The 21,841-nt window shown below is 38.5% G+C and overlaps 1 protein-coding gene across 3 annotated transcripts in view; it reads left to right on the top strand.

Moving 5' to 3' along the window:
• GREB1 (growth regulation by estrogen in breast cancer 1) overlaps positions 1-21,841 on the top strand; it is a 58,907-nt gene that overhangs the window by 29,036 nt on the left and 8,030 nt on the right. For 2 of the 3 annotated variants that reach the window (XM_009889766.1, XM_009889763.1), the window contains exons 18-26: positions 897-1,012; positions 1,699-1,905; positions 3,554-3,678; positions 5,718-6,328; positions 13,751-13,853; positions 15,592-15,750; positions 18,163-18,305; positions 19,071-19,232; positions 20,913-21,117. In XM_009889766.1, the coding sequence (XP_009888068.1) occupies positions 897-1,012; positions 1,699-1,905; positions 3,554-3,678; positions 5,718-6,328; positions 13,751-13,853; positions 15,592-15,750; positions 18,163-18,305; positions 19,071-19,232; positions 20,913-21,117 (1,831 nt within the window). Of the gene's footprint in view, positions 1-896; positions 1,013-1,698; positions 1,906-3,553; positions 3,679-5,711; positions 6,329-13,750; positions 13,854-15,591; positions 15,751-18,162; positions 18,306-19,070; positions 19,233-20,912; positions 21,118-21,841 lie in introns of all 3 variants that reach the window. The other variant, XM_009889764.1, reaches the window with a different exon arrangement.

The raw sequence follows: 21,841 nt of genomic DNA, 5'->3' as shown, positions 1-21,841 counted from the left end.
ATATATACATGGTACACCCTGTACTGTGTCTGATTCAATACATGCTAGATCAAGTCATTGGAGATCCAGGGCCTAATGCTGATCTCACTCTGCTATAAATTAAGCATAACTTCATGTGAAAAATCAGTATTAGTTCTGAACCATATCCTGGTTATCTTCTCTGACATGCATAATGGTGGTACATGTACGAATGTCAGAGGCTGAGTTGTCACACTGTTGGTCCTACTGTGTACTTTTTCTGTAGATCATTCTTACAGCAAAAAGGACTGACTGGTGTGAGTAAAGCAGCAAAGCATTATAGCCTGATGTTAAATAGTCAAACAATAGTTCTAGTTATCAAACTTCTCATGAAGTTATCAGGAAAACTGATAGCTTTGGCGGAGAGCAGGAGACTTCAGAGGGTAGCAAGTGAGGACAGCAGTATGTGTGTGTTGAACACTTCCAGCTTTCCCCTATTCCTCTAAGGTGAAAAAAGGCTCATCCCTAGTTCATTTTCTTTCTTGGACTCAGACATTATCTGCCACAAGAAGCAACCCTCTGTAGAGAAGACTCTCCTACACAGCTCCTATTCAGCTTTACTGTCTGTTGTACCATATCCACTCTACCTGTCTGTGCCCTGGCCTCAGTGCTATGCAGCTGGGAAGCTGGGAGGCTTTTCAAACCGGAACGTACTCTCCCAGTCTCCTCAGACTTACAGCAGGCAGATTGTTACCTGTAACGCTCTAGAAACTGTGCAATCTACCTGTGTAGAAAATGGCTCTGCTCTGCGGCTTCCCTTGGTGGGACATCCATCCACTGTACAAATTGAGTCATATAATGGATGATAAATGTATATGTTTCTGTGTTTTTATTTGTGCCATGTAGATATGCCCAACAGTGTTTCTTACCTTATACAGGTCTGGCAGAAAATTGAAGATGTAGATTGGAGGCCACAGACCTATTTGGAATTGGAAGGTTTGCCTTGTATATTGATATTTAGTGGTATGGATCCACAAGGGGAGTCTTTGCCACGGTAAGAAGATCCAGTATTTTCTTAGTGGCAGTTTTTTATCCATTGCTTATGAAATGGCTAAAGGTTAACTGTGTAATTACTTGTGGGAAAATAAGAGTCAAGATGTTTCTTTTCCATTTTTTGGCAGTTTTTATGTCATAAATACGAAACATTATACATAATAACCTCCTGTTTATAGCAAGGTATAAGTAGCTGAGGAAATGTTATGAGAGTTGTCCCACTTTAGAGGAGACAATAAGGGTATGCAAAAAAAAAAGTATAGCTACTTGAGCTACCTTAGGGTAGCTGAGACACCTGCATGATGCTGGCCTATGCGCTACAGGATGGTGGAGAGATCAATGCCTTCTGGAATGGCAGCTGGAAGCCGGGCACGATGCCCTGGGGCACTGAATGCTTTTGTGTGTTCAACTGAACCCCATTCTGAGTGTTAGGCTTAGAACCCAAATGATTACTCTTTTTCTTATGCTGATGCTAATGTTGCATGCACTTGATTAAGCTGCATAATGGGATTAAGAAAAAAAAGTGTATGCACCACAGTGGTAAACTTATTAAGCACAAAAGATATACTGTGTTCTATCTCATCCATGGTTTAAGCGGATCATGAAAAAAATCCCCTGTGCTTGTAAAAGAAATAAGGGAGTAGATTACAGTGAGTTTTCGTACTAACCCCTCTTGTTTCTCTCCAGATCACTGAGATACTGTGACCTACGTTTAATAAATTCATCTTCTTTGGTAAGGACAACCTTGGAGCAAGAACTTGGTTTGGCAGCATACTTTGTGAGCTCAGAAATTCACACAGAGAAAGCAGTTGTGAATGATGTGTTAGAAAGTGACCCAGAGAAACTAAGCAGCACTGATAATGAAGATGAAGAAATAGCGACAGAAGGTATTATTAGTCGTGATAATAAAAGAAGCTGTGAAATGATTGAGTTGTATTAGAAAAAGCAGGATTGTATGGATACCTACTTAGTGAGAGTTTCCGGAGTTAGCCTTACTGGGAGAGCTCTGCTCCTCGGTTTTGCTTCATCTCATTGAACCTGTGTTTTCTCACCCTCCCTGCCCAGGGACTGCTGCTGCTGCTGCATTGTAATCTCTTGCAGTCCTGCTGCATCTGTTCTCTCTCTCTGTTTTTTCGCTCCCTTCTCTCCTCTCCCTCCCTCCATTCTTTGCCCTGTATGTTCTGGCAGCCTCAAAGTGGAGCTCAAGTGGGTACATCAGTGATGCTCACTGTTCAGAGGGCTGGGCTGGGCTGCCCTCCCCACGGCAGGGAAGCATGCGCTTTGCCATCTGAGAAGCAGTGGAATACAAATAGTATGGCTAGAAAATATATCTAAACATAGTAACTTCTGAGTACTCCTTGAAAATGTCCATGAATTCAAATTGACAGTGTAGAGTTGATAAGTTTATAAATTCTTTAGAGAGCAATTAAGAACACATAAATGTGGAAACAAATTACCCAGGAACTGTTGGTGGGGTTTTTTTGAGTGACAGTTAATGTGCATCATCAGGTATCGTGAAGTTATTTACATTTTTTTTAATTGTCTATTGTGCCTTGCAACTGTGGAGAACAAGGGATTTTTATCCCCATAGGTTAGTTAAATCTGAAACTGCTCGCCTTTATTTCCTTTTCTATACTATGAGGAAGAAAAGAGCTACTTACTGTTCACTTATTTAGTTCTAACTCATTGATAATAAGGATAACAGAACAAACAGAACAAAAATATTTGCTTTAATCAAATATGTACTTTTCATAGAGAAATAAAATACCTGAGGTCATACTCGGACTGTCTACAATAGAGACCTACTGTAGATGTGATGAGTGCTTCTGTTCCTTTAGTTAAAGTACGCCGAGACTGTATGTGATCTGAGTCAAACGGGCAGCTAAGTTGTTAGGCATCGACATTGTGAGGCTACTTTCCTGCCCCATGAAGTACAGTATGCTCTTCTAAAGTCCAATTCAGAACATCTGAGATAAAATTACAGTCTAAGTTTTCTGCTGGCAGTGCTTATGACTCTGTTTATCATGGTAAATCTGTACAGAAACAAGCATTTTAACTCAGAAGCTTAAGCCAGGAACCTCAAGTGAATATCCTTGGTGGCCACCCAAAAACGGATTTTCATCACCAAAAGCTGAGATGTAATCTGGCCATAAGCTGTAATGTATGGGGTAGGAGGTAATTTCATAACATACTGACAAAATAGAGCTCATTGCCTGTTGGTTTCCCTGACACTGGATTAGTGGGGAAAGTAAGACATGGGTAGAAAGAGAAAACATGGTTGAGACACCTAGAAATTACCAGCTCCTGGCTGCAGCATTGATTTTGTGAAGCTATTGCAGCTCAGCATAGTTAGATTAGACCATAGGCTGATCCAATATTGTGTGGTGGGAACAGATACTCTCCACACTGAAAACAGTGTCAGAATGAGGACAAAACCAAAACAAACTCCTGTGTGCTTCTCCCTACTTTGACAATGTAGCTGTGCCTTCTCCCACGCTAACTTAAATTATATTTTGGTTTTGTTTTCCCCTCTTACCATTTCTGAAACAGGTTCTACTTCAGAAAAGAGAAGTCCTATGAAAAGAGAAAGGTCTCGTTCCCATGGCTCTGCATCTTCATCTCTCTCTTCAAAAGCTTCCAGTAAGACCTTAAGATCATCTCTATTAAGTTACACTTAGGACATAAAAGAGACCTTTTATTCAGCTTATTAGAGAAATAATAAAAGGCATTAATCACTAAGGTTTTGGTAAGGCCTATTGCAATGGGATCACTAAAGATAACGTTAAAAAGAACAAGCATCAGATTTCTGAAATATAAGAAATAAGATCATTTCTTGCTTGAAAAATAATCATAGGGTAGAGTGCCTAAACCAGGCACTTCTATAGTATGTGCCACTGAGGTATGAATCCTCAGTTAGTGCTGTGATGGCTGACTGTTCACTGAAGCTATGAAAATGTATGAAAAAGAAAACATGCTTCACATTTTTAAAAAATCTTTTGAAAATCTTTAGGAGAAAAAGTATACTTGCTCTCACTGGTATTTTTACCTTTTTGTTTTTGCTCTGAAATGTTCATTCATTAATTTTGCACTGTTTGAAAGGTGTTTTGGAGGTGGTCAATTTTTTATATCTTTGGTTCCTTTTTAATCTGCAAACTGATGTAGAAAGTATGAGGTAGTGTTGAGAACTACTCCAGCTCTTTTATCTGACAAATTTCTTTGCATGCTTTTTATGCAGATAATATTAAAAGGACAGTTTAATAAAAGTGGGAAATATAAATTGTACCATAGGAATTGCAATCTCATGCAGCTTTTTAAAACATGTTGACTTCTGTCTGTAACAGTAAATTCTTTTTGATCTAATTGTAGCTTTCAACAGGGAGACATGCATATTTGGCCCATCACTTATTTTCTACAGGCACAGTGATGGTTACAAAAGGAAAAAAAAAATATCTTGAAAACATTTGGATAAGCTTCATCACATCAACACTTTAATTTTCCAAATGTTTTTTTCTTCTTTAAAGTTGAGCTGCTCACCAGTTCCACAGTGTCCATGTGGCCTGCCTGTGGCTCTGTGGACTCAATTTGCCTATGGTTAAAGAAATGTTTTTTCCTTTCCTTTTTTTTTCTGTGCTCTTGAATACTGGTATTTTGAGGGCTGTCACTGTGGTTTTACTCGAAACCATTCATACTGCCAGTAGTATTTTTAATTATCACTAATGTCCTTTACTGGCTACTTTAGATTAACATGCAGCTAGCGTATATCTTACTATTTCTAGAGACCAAGAGAAACTACAGACTTTTATTAGTTCAAAATGTGGAGTTGTTGTGAGTACCAAAACTGTTTTTTTCACCATGAGGGAAAAGCTGTTTTTATCTGTGTTCAGCTTGAGACAGAATTTCCTATTACCATGTGGAGACTGATTCCTTAACCAGTTCTCAATCTACTCTGAAGGCAGTGAAGTATTTGCATCTCCTCTTTAGAATTCATAGAACTTAAAATGAGGCCTTAAATTTTCAAGACATCTTAACAGTTAGAATATATGAAGTAAAAATATACCACTTTCAGAAAATACGCAATTAGCTGTGGGGTATATCTACATGACATATTCAAGGCCAACATTCATGAATTCGGTATGTGCTCTGAGCTGGCCAAAAGCTGTGTGAATGCATTATACAGCACCTGAGACGTGAGAGCCAGGTTTAATTAGATCAGACTAAATGCTGCAGTGATGCAGACTTGTGAGTGTTAGATCAGATCTGACTCAGAGCTGAGGACTGTTCCTAGACATCCGTCGGTGTAAACATTTCTGTAGTCTGATGGGTTAATAGCCTGTGAATGCTTATTTTCTTACACTCTTTTAAATGAGGGTTTCAGTAATTTTGTATTTGTCTTGAGTGATGAAAGTATCTGATGAACACCTTAAGCGAGGAAAGGATGAGGGAAGCAGAGGACAAGACAATCACTGACATCTTTCCTATGTGCTTCAATACTTCAAAAGCCACTTTCTGCTTGAGATGAGTACTCCCAAACTCATCCCATTATGACTTCCTGTACAAGAAAGGTGAAAGCAAGAACAGGAGTGGGATTGCAATGTTTGATGGATACTCTATCTAAATGATTTTTTTGTTTTGTTTTGTTTAACTATGGCATTGACTAGCAGAGATAGTTGCACTGTGTTGAAATACAAATTTTCTTTCAGTTACAGCATTCTGCAGCGAGTCATCTCCTCCTTTAATAGCAGCAGGGGATACAGCAAAATCCCCTCACCAAGTCCTAAGCAACAGCACTGAAGAAACTACAAGTATCTATGAAAGGCAGAAGCAAAAAGTAGACAAGGGGGCACAAACAACAATCAGCAAACACTTACCACCAGCAACTGAACAGACGGATATGAAACAAAACATAAAAAGTGCCCAAATTTCCATCACCTCGTCATCCTCCTCACCTTTCTCCTCCTCTTCCTTCTCCTCTGCACCTACTCATAACTCCTTCATCCTACAGACCTCTCAATGCTCCATGACCAAAGCATCAAAACAGCCTCCCATAGTTTTCCTGCCCAAACTGGTTTATGACATTATTACTTCTACGGACAGCAGTGGACTTCCCAAATCATCTTCCCTCTTGCCTTATCATTCTGTTATGTGGGCAAGTTCTTTTCGCCCTCTTATGAGTAAGATGATGACTTGCACGGAGCAGTCTCTATACTACCGCCAATGGACGGTTCCCAAGCCAATCCATATGGACTACAACAATAGAAATGAGGGCCGAATGGACACCTTTCACCCAAGGAGGCTGCTGCTGAGTGGGCCACCACAGGTGTGTAATAAGAACAAGGTATTATCATTGATTTATTTTGTTTAATTTTATCATACTCTCAGAAAAAATAGAACAGTTATTATTATTCATACTTAAAGGGTTTTTTCTTGATGGAGAGTAAGTTGCTTATATTTTATTTCCTAATCCCTTCTAATAATAATCTTCCTTTCTTTACTGTTAGCCTGAGTTCAAAGAGAATGAAGTTGCAGCAATGTTCATTTTCTGTCAGTCTCTCTCCATTAAAATGTTTTAAAAGAGAGTTTGCTCAAGAGATACATTTCATGTATAATTTCAGTTTGTTAAAGTTGAATATGCATTTACATATTGAATAAAGATCAAAGATCTTTACAAAACCACTTTCTTATGATCAATCTGAAGACAGTTGGGAGTATGTAATTAAGTTTTTGTCTCTTTCCTCCACACAGCAGATAGAAATAGAAGTTGTTGTAAATAACACATGCAAGAAGGCCAATTCAACATTAGCAGAGCTGTATTTACAAGATGAGTAGCTGACCCAAGAGTTTTTAAATTACTTTGAAAAGATATATGGAAATGGGTATAATCCTAAGAAGTTCCTTCTCTAGATTCTCTAAGAACGTTTAGCACTTATCTCTGAGCAACGTATTTCCTAGTTCAATGCACATGTTCAATGCACATACATGTAACATGTAGGCAATATATGCACATGTACATATAGGTACATATAGGTAATATTGTGCCTCTTGTGTTCTGCTGAATCATGAAGCAACAAGATAGAAAGAGACGCCATGCCTGCCGAGAGCATATCTATGCCCTGTGAACCTTAGAAGTCAAAAAGGATAAATCCAGACCAAGACAAAGACCCATGTTTCCAGTTATTATAACATCAACCAAAAGAATTAATCTAGTTACTGATTTAACTTGCCACATGATCCACTCTTCTATGCCCTTCCACTGCAAAAGGAAACTGCATTCTGCTATTTGTTACATGATTGTATTCCATTGTACAACCTAATTTATGGTACAGTAGAGTAAAAAGAGCATAAATGTGCTTTTCATATTGGGATTTCAAATGTTACTGGAATTCATAAAGGTTCCAGAAAGTACCCTGATGAGCAGTTTTTCACTGTCCGTTCCTTTGATCTAAATTGTCCATGTTTGCTACCCTGATGAGCAGTTTTTCACTGTCCATTCCTTTGATCTAAATTTGATCAAAGATTGAGGTACGATGTTATCAAGAAACTGAATTTCATACTCAGGTGCAGCATAAAAACGAATACATTCTGGAAGAGAGATACTGTTAATTTCCATCTCAATGAAAAACCCAGGCTGCGACAATTTTTGTTAGAATTTTATATGCATAGACATCAAATCCCACAAAGATACTATTTCCAAAGCCACCCTTAATATCCAGATTAGCCAATAAGAAAACATTTCTTTGGTATTCATTTGTTTATGGGTCACAAATGTAAATCTGTGATTCTCAGAAGAGTCATTCAGTGACTTCTGAAAGCGTATTACACACCTGTGAGAGGGTTTTGATCCTCCACACACTTGGTACTTGCTATTTAACGAGTTGTAATTAAACAGACAGCATATTTATTCATTAGCTCCGTGCCAGGGTATGATATGCACCACTTTTCACTATCAAACCGTATTTTTTCAAATATTGAATAGAACTCCTGTTGACCCTCTACAGCACTGAATTTCAGCCCTGATATCACTTCTTGTACTTGGAACTCCATCTCTTCTCCAGCTGTCTCCACAGTGCAGGTTTTTTTCCTAGTCTTGCATTGGGTTATACAGATGGATCTAAAGTGTGTCCTAAAGGGCACTCTTCACATGTTTATTCCTTTTATATTCCTCAATTCTTTCTGAATAGTATACCTGTGAACAAATTCACAGCCATCAAATAAGGAGTATCTTTTCTTCTTCGTAAGTATCAAAATTTAGGGATATATGTTCATTTCAGTATGTGGAAAAAGACGGCAGCTTTGCTTCCTTAATTATTTTAACCTCCCAAAGTACTAAAAACTCCTGTAAACTAAACAAAGAGCTGTAAAAGCATGTTGATTGTTTATTGGTTTAAGGTATAACAATACAGTGTTTCTCCCAGGGAATAGTCACAATAAAATATTCAGAAATTATAATTACTCTTCTCTTTTTGGGAAGAAAGAATTTTGCTTCTTGAAATAGGTTTTAATGACTTGTGTGTTTGATAATATTAACATTGTATATGGACTTAACACTTAATGCATGAAGAGATACAGGCAGAAATAAAAACATTTATTAGGCAGCATCTGTGTTAATAACATCTCAGCCAAAGTATAAGACTGCCAGAGTACTGTCTTCAAAAATTAGGATGTAGTTGTTTTCTTTATCAGGCAGCAATGACTTTACTAAAATTCGAATCAGGAAGCAATTTGTTGGTTAAAATGAAAAGCATGAAATCAACACAGGAAGAAAACTAGGCACGTTAGTGAACCACAATTATACTTCTCACTGTCAGGGTAATTAGTAATAAAATACACTCACCCTTCTCTCACAGAGACTTTTTACACTCTGGACTGATCAAAATGTTCCGCTAGAAGACTCGATGCATTTTTACAAGGACAATTATGAACATTAGAAGGCAATCATGCATTATTTTTACAGGAGGCTTTAGGAAATGCAGGAAAAACTAGATAGCTATAGGACAGATTTCTTCTGTATCTATCTGTAATTAGCTCACATCACCCAAGTTAGGCCATTGGTTAGCGAGTATGAATAAATATGCACAACCATGAACAGCATGTATCGTATCTACGGTAGAAATCTTTTCCCCAGTGCCCCCAAGAAAATGCCTGTAAGGAAGCCTAAACTCACTAAAATATTTCTTGTAGAAACATTCATCTTAAAGCTCCCCAAACTGCAAATCAAGGTTTTGTAACTTTGTTTTTAACTGTATATTACAACTTAGAACCAGCATTTTTCTGAAGCGTGGAAGCTGCTCATGAGCACGGCTCAGTCCTGTGGCACCACCACATCCAGGGAATGAAGCAAGCATGATTTAAGACACTTTCCAAGGAAGAAAACTGCTGCCCATGTTATTTGGTTTTCCTCTATTCCTGTTAAAATCTTATTACAATGGGCTTATGTACCATTCAGCTTATGTAAGAAAAATATTAGAGAAATATTATCTCTTTTGTTAGCTGTGTTTTAGAAGAATGTAGCAAGTGGAAACAAAGAGAAGAGCCAGCACCACTTTACCAGCTGTCTGTGGACCATCAGCATGTTTTCTATGAATCACCATTGGTTCACAGACCACAGTTTGAAAACCACTGCCATGGTGTGGTTTTCACCTGGAAATTAAAATAGAAAAGCCTTATGGAATTATTTCCTCTTTTGCCATATTTCTCCTAATGTGAAGATTGAAATCAGATGACACTTTATAGCAACATGTAAGAATAATAAATTACTTCTAGTGGTCCTGGTGTCCAGTGTCTGGAACAATTAAAAAAAGGGAACTCATTACTGTTAGACCCGCTGCAGCAGCACTTTTGAATGTCACTTCCATGAATAAGCATGGAGGCACACACGTAACTTCTCTGAGTGGAATATTTCTCTCTCAGATTCTTGGACAAACAGTTTGTTTTCAGCTTGTCCTTAATATCTATGGCAAGCACAGTTCAGTGGTCAAACTCTTTGGAGAGCTTTCCATTCCTCTTAGATAGCGTATGTCTTTGACACAAAAACTAGACCTTCATAACTCTTGAATTTTCTGCAAGATGAATTTGAATTCACATTCCTTCCTCTTGCTCAGCTACAGCTACACTCTTTGTGAATGAAGAACTCTAGGGTAAACATATTCTTAGCTTTTTATGGGCCAAATCATCATCCTTGCACTAAGGATAAAAACAGAAACCCACATACTAAATCTTTGCAGGCCCCAAATTCCTTAGTTATCATAAGTTTTCACAAGATTTGAGATTTTTACTTCTTAGTCTTCTGGGATTTTCTTCTTCCAAGTCGGATTCCTCAGACTTCTGTCTTCCACATTCAGGTAGATACAAACAAATTAGAGTAATACTTCCATTGTTTGGGAATATTAGTCCCCAAGTGCCTCCTCTGTTAAGGCACTGGGCACTGCCACATATTTGAGAAACCTCTTTCTGGGAAGTAGACCTGTCTGTAGTAGAAGCACCTCTCGTATATTTTGTTTCAGTCATCATAAAAATGCAGCCCCGTTCCAGGTTCCTTTATACTTTTAATCTGGTTGCAGCTTTTGCATGCAGAGCAAAGACAGAATATGGAGAAAAACACTTCGCTCAGAGTACTTCCTTACCAGTCATCGTCATTGTTAATATATTATATCATGCTTGAGTCTGAAGTCACTAACTGGGATCAACATGGCATTGTACTCGGCTTCTCTAAAGACATGTAAAGCTACAGCCAAATCATGTATCCAGTGTAAAATTTCTTTGCAGTTCTTCTATTTTGTTACAGTTGGGAGATGGAGGATGGGCAAATATGGGTCTTCATGCTTTGATGTTGTATAGACCCTGCTTGCAGCTACCTACGATGCCCAAACTATCAAAAAGAGGAGTAGTGACAGATGGGGCAAGGACTCTTTGGAGAGATGTGGAAGCTCTGTTTATTGACAGCTATTAAGTATTTTCAAACAAACAAAGACACTCTGTGTGGTTGGTTCCATTTTGCCTAGAGATGGTACACATAGAAATCGATACAAATAACTTTAAAGGTGCATTTACCTATCTGGGCATGCTACAAATTCAGTTGTTCAAGGTTCTTCCCTTCTGGAGTAAACATTGATTGTAAATGAGAATTCATTCTTTTCTCATTTTCTTTTTGAAGTCTTCTTCTCAAAATTACCTGGGAAAGATGGTCTCTGCTTCACCAATTCATTTCTTCAGCAGCAAATGCAGGCAAATGTGCAAGTGAATGGAGTCCAAATATGAATGTCGCTATGTGCGTAGCCTGATCTCTCTCCTGGCAGAGAAACATTCTGAAAACGTGGAGAGATTCCTGCAAGTTCCCACCAGCATTTTACATACAGTGTGGCTAATATCTAACAGTTCATAAAGCTCACAGTACCGTATTGGACACTTTTTATGTGACAGATACTGAGATTGGGTAAGATGGGTTGCATGGAATATCATAAGTACGTATGTTTTAGTTCAGTGGTTAGGGACTGGCACTTGTAGTCCTGTGGTTTATAAGATTTTTGACTCATGACCCTATAGCTTTGTGTATACTGGAGTCAATTGACAGCTGATACCTTTCATCTGAGGACGTAGGAGTAGCCTAGTCACTCCCAGATACATTGTTGAAAACCATTGGTGAAGTCGGGTCTGCCAAAGAAAGAAAATACATTATTTTTATAAAGTAAGTTTTAAATGGTTACCAAAACCAAAAAGTAAGGTTTTCAGCCTGTTTTTCTGTTCACAATTCTAAGAATATACTTCAAACAGATGAGGAATTAGTTTTTCACATAGATACCTGGTGTCAAGGGAACAGGTTGTGTACTTTGGGCAAATGATCTCTCATTTGTTTGAAATTAGGGAACGGTTAATCTGTCAGGCCAGCCTGTGTTTAATGAAATTATGATCCGAGGCATTTTATAAAATATGTTCATAAAGGGCATGTAAAGGCAATTTCAGACTCGGGAGAAAACAGTGAAAGTATTTTCTTCTAGAACAAAGTATCATCAGGTTTGTCTCAGGTGTGGGAAAATATGATGCTTTTTTTTAGCTTACCAATAAATAGCCGTTGCAACCAAGTTTAGAACATTGTTCCAAGGTCAGCAGAAAGATTCTCATTAGTCTCAGTGGATTTTACATAAAAAAACAGACTGGAAGTCAGAAACATCTGGTCAGTGGGCTAACTAAGGTTCATGCTATCATTTCTTCTATTCAAAGTAACTTTTTTTCTGTGTTACTTCTGGAAAACACAGAGTTGTGTGCTACTGTATAGTCTACCTTGTGTATCTGAAGGGTTCCTTTGGCCCTCAACAGGCACAGCAGTACCCTTTCCCACCCTCGGCACGCCACTGTTTAAAATGCACTCTGAACAACAGACACTGAACTTTGACCAAAACAAATGTTTACCTACTCTTGCTTCAGCTTCAAAGCCTCCCTTTCTCAAATGTTGAGAGAAAAGGAAAATTTCGCTTGACATATATGGAAAACAGTAAATTTAATACTACATTTAGTAATTCAACCCCCTATGCTTCTGACATGTCCTAGCAGTAATGGCAGTGAAGCTGGGTTTTCAATTCAGTAGTAGTAGTATAGACTTAGCCCAAAATCTGACGCCACTCTGTGAAATCAGACAGTTGCAGCAGGACAATGTGTCATAACTGATCTGCGTGTTAACTTCACTCTGTACGGGTGTGACGTTAGTCTTAAGTTGTCAGCTGGACGTCAGTGCCATTCTGAGACTGAACTACACACACATACAAAATCAAAGTGTGTTGATTCTCTCCTGAGAGTGACATGAGCTTGCTGTCTCTTTTTTCTCTTTGAAACCTATCGCATACTGCTTCCCGTTCAAGTGTAATGGATTGTAAAGCTGTCTGCTTAGATATGGCATTATTTACTTGATGTTATCGTCATCAAACTTCATGTGGAAGACACAGAACAATCTATTGAGTAAATCATTGGCTGTAGCTTATATACCTTTCAGCTCAAAAACTATAAAAGGGCAGCAACAGTATTTGGCACAACGAAGAGAAAATGTATATAGTGTGTTGGTGGAGTAAAAAAGAAAGGAGAGCTTTAAAAAGCTATAATCTTGAGATAATTTTTAAATGGACTTTTAAAAGGTAATTTGAAAACTGTGGAAGGGATATAGTATATTTTCAGCCCAAGAGGTGGAACAACACATTCTTACATACCCTATGTCCCCCAGGAGCAGAGGTGGCCTGCACAAGTTCTGCTATAGATGCATGCGACTTCGTTCTTCAGGATAGTCAGTGTACTTCCATAGCAGTCAGCGTACTGGTAAATTATGCAAATATGAAAGGGTTGAGGTTATTCTTTAGTTATCTTGTAGTTTGAGGGGTTTTTTTTGGAACATTTTATGAGGTTGCATGGATTTTTAGAAGTTCATTGCCTATGTAGAAACTATAACACCAGGAGAGAAAATTCTCATCTGTGGGCCTGTAATTAGACCTGTGATATAAAATGCATTTTCCAAACCAGGCTCCTGCATAAAGAGAACAAAACTGTTGAGCAATTAGCATTTCATTTATGCCAAAGAATATACAAATACAGGGATATGCAAGTGCTGAATATTAATATTTGGTTTCTCTGCAGCTGCAATTTCCAGATATGTGGAAAAGCAGCACATTGAAAAATCACAGAATCATAGAATTGTCTAGGTTGGAAGAGGCCAATATGAATGAAAATTTACTTTTTTATTTTCTAATTTATATATTTACAGATAGGGAAAACAGGTGCCTACCTGCAGTTCCTCAGTATTTTGTCCCGAATGCTGATTAGATTGACAGAAGTGGATGTTTATGATGAGGAAGAAATCAACATTAGTAAGTTCTTGGTATAAAAATATTCACTTCTGGACACAGTAGAAAATTGTTAAGTTAAATTGAAAACTAGTTGTCTGTATATTTTATGCTGTTCACCTTTGCAATTAATTTACATTATTGAAATATTTTAAGAAGATTTTTGTGTGATCTTCAACTGATACTTAAGAATGTTTTATCATTTTACTCATGATTTAGACTTTACTCTTCTAATCTTCCTCTCAGTAAGAAAACCACATACCTCTGTTTTTCTTTGGAAGTAATCAACAGCATTTATCTATATTAAATGGTATCCAGCCATTGTTTTTGAGTTTAGAATTGGAATGATCTTTTGTGGTAAAGTATATAAAAAGAATCAGTGGAATTCTGGCAGATTTATACCATGAGGCGCAATGTCATATTTTCTAAGTACATAAGACTGCATGAGGGAGGAAAACAGTTCCTGCTCTCTAATAGCTAAGTTTAGTCCAAACTTCCTTTAGTTACAGTGTATTATTCCCCTGTGTTTCCAGATATATTCCTGACACTCGGCCTCAGTAATTAAGGGCTGGATTACATAGAAAAATAAGGGAGATATTTGATGGGATAAGTCTAATTCTGCAGTAAAAGCATGTCCACAGCCAGCGGGGGAGAGTCTCAGGCAGGTGCTACCTCCTGATAGCTGGATCCATCAGACCCTGGCTGGAAGCCGTTCAGTCATTTCACTGTGGGACTGTGCCTTGGCTCTTGTCTCTGAAGGCTTTTTGAGGCAGTAAACAGGAGTTTTCCTCCCCACTGAGCTATGCTGGAGAAACAGGCAGCTCGCCCCCAAGGTTTATGGCAAAACCTGTGGGAAAGGTGACCAGTCCGCTAAGGGAGAGGTTTCTGTAAGCGGTCCTTTGTATTTTAGGCAGGATTTTAGAGGTAACTCACAGTCAGGGCATGAAAATAATTTCACCATCTGACTAATTCCACTGGAGTTTCATAGATACTTTGGGTGCCAAAAGACAGGGTCTTGCCTGTTGTAAATAATCATTTAGTCTATGCTCATAGACATGGAGTTACGGCTCTTTACAGCAGCTTACAGCTGACCACCAAACCGAGCTCCTCACTACTGTCCATTTTACTCTTGTCAGATCTTTCATCCTCTTGACAAAGGTAGAAAAGTATTTCGTAAGGACTTGTGTACATTTGGGGTTTTATGCCAGTTAACCTGTTTCGGAAAAAGGCATGATTTCACTGCACGTTATACCAATACTAGTTACTAATTTTCTCTTACTCTAGGGTGAATTATCTTTGATTACTCTGGTCTTAGCACTAGAAGGGGCATTTGACTTTAACTCTGCTCTGTACTTAATACCACAATTTCTGAAGCTTTAAGAGGGCTTCTTTTCCTCTGTGAGAATAACATCTCTTTCTTCAATTGAGTTCACGAATGTGGTAGTCAGTGGAAAGACTCCAAATGCCTGGATGCAGGCAAATCAGAATTAGCAGACCCTTGACATTGTTTTCATCATCATCCTACCAATGCTCCAGTAAGATTACAGAGGTCTTAAATAACAAAGATTTTAAAGCCAGAATTGCATTGAGGTATAAGGTACATTTGTTCAAAGGTGCACTTCTTGATGCATAATATTGCTTCCTCAGAATGATGAAAGAAAAAATGATGCAGAAATAATAGGCATAGCAAAACCATCTATAGCATTAAAAGGCGCTTTAAAATTGTAATTGCATGGATTCTTATTTTTCAATAATATCATAGACATAAGAGAAGAATCTGATCAATACTACCATCAGCCTGGAGATATGTGGCCAGATTTGGAGACGTTTAAGAAGACGCCTTTTGACTACACTATCCATGACCCAAAATATGAAGATGCAAGTCTGATTTGTTCAAAGCTTCAGACTATAAACAGTGAAGGTTAGAATTTAAAAAATATTGATCGGTACACAAATATGTATCTATTTGTTTTTAATGTGAGAATCCCTTTAAACTTTTAAACAGAGTGAAATTATCAGAATTGCACTTGACTAAGTAACAGTGAAAAAAGATTTGAAGTTTGCTAGATGAAGCACCAAAGTGTGAGCCTTATAAACGTTTTATGGAATATTATACAGGTAGTCCTTCATTTAAAAAGCTCTGATTCCATAGTATGTTTGTGTATTCTAATGTTTTTATGTAGTAGCGTTGTCCTGCTCTGTAGCAATGAAGTAACTGATGTGGGTGAAGTTATTTATGTACTTAAAAGTGTTTCTAGGTTTATTTTTTAGGTTTTGGTTTAGGCTTGGAAAGCGTGAGATGCGTATGTCCAGATCTAGATTCCTGGTGTACTGAGGTGTGAATTAGTCCTCTGGATTAGCCAGCAGGACATACCCAAGCCCATGGGACAAGGTAGGATGTATCCAAGCGTGCTGAGGGAGGCGGCCAACATCATTGTGAGGCTGCTGTCTGTCATTTGTAGAAGGTAACAACAACTGCTGGAGGTTCCTGATGGTTGGAAGAAGGAAAATGCTTTGTCCATCCTTTACAGGACAGAAGGAGGATCGAAGCAATTACAGCCTAGTCAGTCTGCCCTCAGTCCTCAAAAATGTTATGGAACAAACTCTCCTATAAGCCATATCCAGACCCATGAAGAATAGGAAAGTGATTGGGAGCAGCTAGAATGGATCTATCATAGGCAAATAGTGATTGGTAAACATGATTGCATTTTATGATGAGATGACTGGCACTACAGACAAAGGAAGAGCAGTGGTTTTATCTTGACTTCAGCGAGGTTTTTGTTACTGTCTTCTATAATATCCATACAGCCAAAATTGGAGAGAGATGGTTTGGATAGGAGGATTGTAAAGTGGGTGGGAAATTGGCTGGACCACTAAACTCAAAATGTGATCAAAATCTGACTGCCAGCTGGGTATGCATGGCAATACTCAGAGACTGACAGTGAGGCAAATGCTGTTTAAGGTTGCCATTAATAACCTGGTCAAAGGGACAGAATGCAACGTCAGCAAGTTCATGGATGATACCAAACTAGGGGAGCAGTCAGTATGCAGGAAGGTAGCACTGCCATTCAGAAGGACCTTGACAGGCTGGAGAAATGGGTTGACAGGAACTTCAAATGGTTCAACAAAGGTAAATGCAAGATCTTGCACTTGGGATGGAATAACTCTTTGCAGCTGTACAAACTTGGGGCCAGCTGTATAGATAGCAGTTTTGAGGAAGGTGACCTGATGATCCTGGTAGACAACAAATCGAACATGAGTCATCATGGCTTATTGGACTGACTTACTAAAAATCTAGCAAGCAAGTCAAGTGAGGTGATTATTCTACCACATCTGGAGTATTCTGTCAAGTTGTTGGCTTCCAAGTACAAGAAAAACATTGACATACAGAAGTGAGTCTAGTGGGTAGCCGCCAAGATGGATAGAGGCCTGAAGCACATGCTTATACAGAAAATTGAAGAGAATTGGGTTTGCTTGGTCTAGAGAAGTTTAGCAGGGGCATCTGACTGCTGTCTTCAACTTCCTAATGGGAACTTATAGACGCAAACTATTATACGTACACAGCATAAGGACAAGAGACAACAGACACAAGTTGCAACATGGGAAATTACAATTAGATAGTATGAAAAATATTTCCAGAATAAAAGGGGTCAAACCATGGAACAGGTTGCTGAGAGAGACTGTGGAAACTCCATTCAGTGATTTTTAAATCTTGACAGGATGAGAAACAACCTTGAACAACCTGACCTGATGCTGAAAATCTGAGTGAAAGGTTTGGCCAGATGACATAACAGAAGTCCTTTTCAGCAGAAATTACATCTCATCTTCCTTCAGTCTCCCTTTTTATAAATGTAGATATTTGCTAAAAAGCAACATCACTAAATTTGCCAAGTTCATTTCACATAATCTACTGTGATGTCCATAAATTTGCCAAGTTCATTTCACATAATCAACTGTGATGTCCACAGGACGGTAAATGTCTGTCATTACTCTTTTTTACTATTTATTACTTTTGCAAGCATTCAACCCATAATAACAACAGCAACAATAATAATTTTCATAATCCGGCTTTGCTTACACCTCAGCCTTGTGTGAAATCTGTACAGAATTATCATAATCATGAATTTACAGATACTTCTTTGTAGTCCCATTTGTTGTACATAACAATTTATAAAACATACTATGCTCAGAATTAATTCACATTTTGTTTTGCATACGTTTAATCCTGCCATTGTTCCTAGAGCTAATTATAGTGACAGAAACAGTTTGTCACAAGGCAGCACATTCTGGTCTTGAATATATGTTACGTTTCAGTTGTTTCTTTTTTTAATAGACAGATCAATGAGCAGGAGACAGGAGGATATGTATACACACCGTCAAACAACTAGGATGAGATTATCCAAGTATGCAGCATATAACACCTACCATCACTGTGAACAGTGTCATCAGTATATGGGTTTCAATCCCAGGTACCAGGTAAAGATTTCCAGATATTATTCTGCGGATCAGAAACTGAAGCAGACACAACTCAAACATGTTTTTTTATATGTTCACTGTATCTGAATTGGTTTACAAGTTGTATGTATATGTTAAAAACAGCTGATTTGCAGATTTTGTTATTTCTTGAGGTTTGCCTGTCTTGACCAGACTGCAGGTTTGGGGATGTCAGAGGACTGATCCTTGCCTCATTTACACTATCTTATTCAGCGCTGTAATCTGCATTCTACATGCATACTAGCTGTTAAAACTACTTTCCCAGCAAACTTTTCCGATGGGAACTTGCTTACATTTTCACCCAAGTAACTGCAAAAGGTGCTATAAGAGTAGTCCAGCATGGAGTAGTCTATATGTGGCATACAATACAGACTGTTATTACTCAGAGTAACCCTCCATTTTCCTGTCTGTTAGAATGTGAGGAACAAGGTATTAGCAATGCAAATACTGGTTTTTATGTGTCAGTGTGTCTTAAAGCCAAGAGTGGCCTGTAATTATTGGTACCATCTGCAAGACAAAGTTGAAACAGTGGTTTCAAAAGAGGGAACAGTTTAATTTATATTTTTTTTTAGTGTATGCTCTAGTCAAGGGGGTATCGCTTAACTTAGTGAATCATGGGGTAAAATCTAATGCAGTACAGTAAGTGATTGTAGTTGTTTGGCAATGTTATAAAAGTGTATTAACTACACTGAGACCTTGTAGTTTGACTCTAACCACTGGAATTATCCTATTTTTTCCCATCCTCAGCTTTATGAGTCCACACTGCATGCATTTGCCTTTTCCTATTCTATGCTGGGAGAAGAGATCCAGCTGCATTTTATCATTCCGAAGTCAAAGGAGCATCATTTTGTCTTTAGCCAACCAGGAAGACAATTGGAAAGCATGAGGCTACCACTAGTCACAGATAAGGTAGATGGATAATTATATTTATGGCCATATGGAGATAGACACTACCAATTTTAAAATTTGTTGATTTAGGATTCTTTACACTTCTGGTCCTGCTGTCAAGAGATAATGAAGACGTCCTGATACTAAGCTTGTATTTTATCCCAGAAAGGAAGACATGAAGCAAAACTGTCAAGGCACCAATAAGCTGTTTCTTTTGCTCGTTATCAAGGTTGATCCTTTGGTAAAAGCACTCTTATCTAGGGCAAAAGGCCTTTGGTTATGGGTTTAAGATGTTAAAGTGAGAATGGTTTCAGCAATGAGCCTCAGAGACATGGTTTTGTTTATCATACAGTGACTAAGAGGAAGCAATTTTTTACTGTAGAGGAAGGCAGTGGATTATCCTGTCTTATTCTGCATATATGCTCAGTTGCTTTCATATAGAAATAAGGCTTTCAAAGAATCTTTGTCATGGCTTCAAGGCTGTCCAAAGAATTACATGGCACGCTTGTAGAAAACACTTTATAAGGTCATCCATCTGACAGGCTATGCAGACTCTGATGCTGGCCTTTGCAGTGACTCCTAATATCCATGTCTAAGATGAAGCTGTGCCTTGCTCAGGCCACACTGCTTGGAGAATTGAAGCGATATGTGGAACAGTAGCAAGTGGTAGCACTTCTATGCTGGAAAAAATAAACTATTTCCAATAAACAATAATCAATCAATACCACCCTCCAGTTCAAGCTTTTATGTCCAGTTCGAGTTTGAAATGGGAGAACCCAGGAAGAAACACAGCAGCAACTGTGCAATGCGAGGATGAAACCTCCTGCTCTTCCTCACCCTGTAAACTAGTGCTTGGCTACACAGTCATCACTTGCACTGGGTCCTTGCAGATTCTCTTCCTCCTTCTGCCACTCACCTGCTTTGAGGCTTTGCGGCTTTATTCTTCCTTTGCTTCTCTTTCTGTTCACTTTCTCCAAAATGGTGCCTGCAATCTTGCTGCAAGCTTGAAAAGTGCTGTGGGATATAAACCTAGATTATGAAACCATTATATAATATTTTTATTGTTCCATGTCAGTTCCCTTTTGTGAACTCCACTGGCATCAAATCCACTATTTTGTGCTTTGGCAGTTTTAAATGTGGAGTGTTTAATTACGAGGGCTTTGGAGAGTCTTGGTAAAAAGGCAAACTTTCATTCAGGGTCCTTAATGACCTTAGTAGGAACCAAGCTAACATGAGCTGGCCAGACTGGAACAGTCCTGGATGCCTGTAGAAACAGGGTTTTCAGAAGCTGTACTATCAAACGTTGAAGCACCAAGTGAGCTTCAATGCATTCAATATTGGGTGACAGCCAGTCAGAAAAGGTAGTACTGCAGTTTTGGCGTAAAGTGTTTCTTCCCATCTTATGTCATATGGACCTAAATCCTTTTCCAGGTCTAGGCTCAAGGTCCCTGTGCACTTGGCAAGTCAAGGTTAGCAGTCCTATCCAGTCCATCACTCTCTCACCAGTTGGATAAGCTAAGTGATAGAGTTTTCTTTTTCCTAGCTTTTACAAAATTTGCTTATTTTCGTATTAAACTGATTTCAAATGTATCGGTTTGTCCAGTGTCAGTGAATCTGATTTATTCTCCTGAAGCACCTGGTTCTTTTTGTTTAAACATCCTGCAGCTTAATACAGAAACTCACACTTCTTTTTATTTACAGAGTGAAGATTACATAAAAAGCCCCACTTTTACTCCCACCACTGGTCGTCATGAACATGGACTTTTCAATTTGTATCATGCAATGGATGGAGCCAGTCATTTGCATGTTTTAGTTGTCAAGGAATATGAAATGGCCATATATAAGAAGTATTGGCCCAACCACATCATGCTTGTTCTTCCGAGCATTTTCAACAGTGCGGGAGTAGGTAAGTATAACAAGAAGTTTTAACAAATGCAGAAACGTGACTTGGTCCCTTCAGCTGTTGTTACTCAACAGTGAAATGTAGACGTACACCTTGTAGCTAGCATATCGGATCTGGTGATCTGGATTCTCTTTAAAGACAATGTGTCACAGTCAAAGATGAAGTTCACTTAATCCAGGTCCACCTAAATCCACCTAAAATAAAGGTAGATTAATTGTCCCCTAGAAACACTTACTCTCCTCTACTGATTTTAAAGGCACCTGGCGACATTAACCCAGATGGAGTTGCCTACTCTGTCTCCTTGTGGAAATAAGTTATGCACTATTTGCATAGGCAGTGATGCACCAATTTAGGTACATCTCTTAGGTATGTTCTGCTGAGATACTCTGTGAAATATTCAGCACCTTGCTTTTACTGCTGGTAAAACTTATAAACAGCAGTAGTGACAAACATTCAAAGTAGATCATCAGGGGAAATTGTTCCCGTGTTATTCAGCTGGTCAGTTAACATCTCTAGATGTTTGCACTAAGAGATGCTAGTGGAGCCAAATATCTGTCAAGTTAAAAGAATCAGTCGCTAAACCCTTAAGACACTAACAAATCTTTACCACAGAAGTCAGGCTTCATTTTGTGTGCTTCCCAGTGGGGTCCTGTAAGTCCCTTGCTCGGCAAGTGACAAAGTAAGTTGGCTCTGAGGAGTGTTAGGGTGTTAAAATCTTCAGAGCGGT

The sequence above is a fragment of the Charadrius vociferus genome, unplaced genomic scaffold (genome assembly GCF_000708025.1).
Source record: "Charadrius vociferus isolate BGI_N301 unplaced genomic scaffold, ASM70802v2 scaffold267, whole genome shotgun sequence".
NCBI classification, from domain to species: Eukaryota; Metazoa; Chordata; class Aves; order Charadriiformes; family Charadriidae; genus Charadrius; species Charadrius vociferus.
This window is presented reverse-complemented; position numbering and strand designations above follow the sequence as displayed.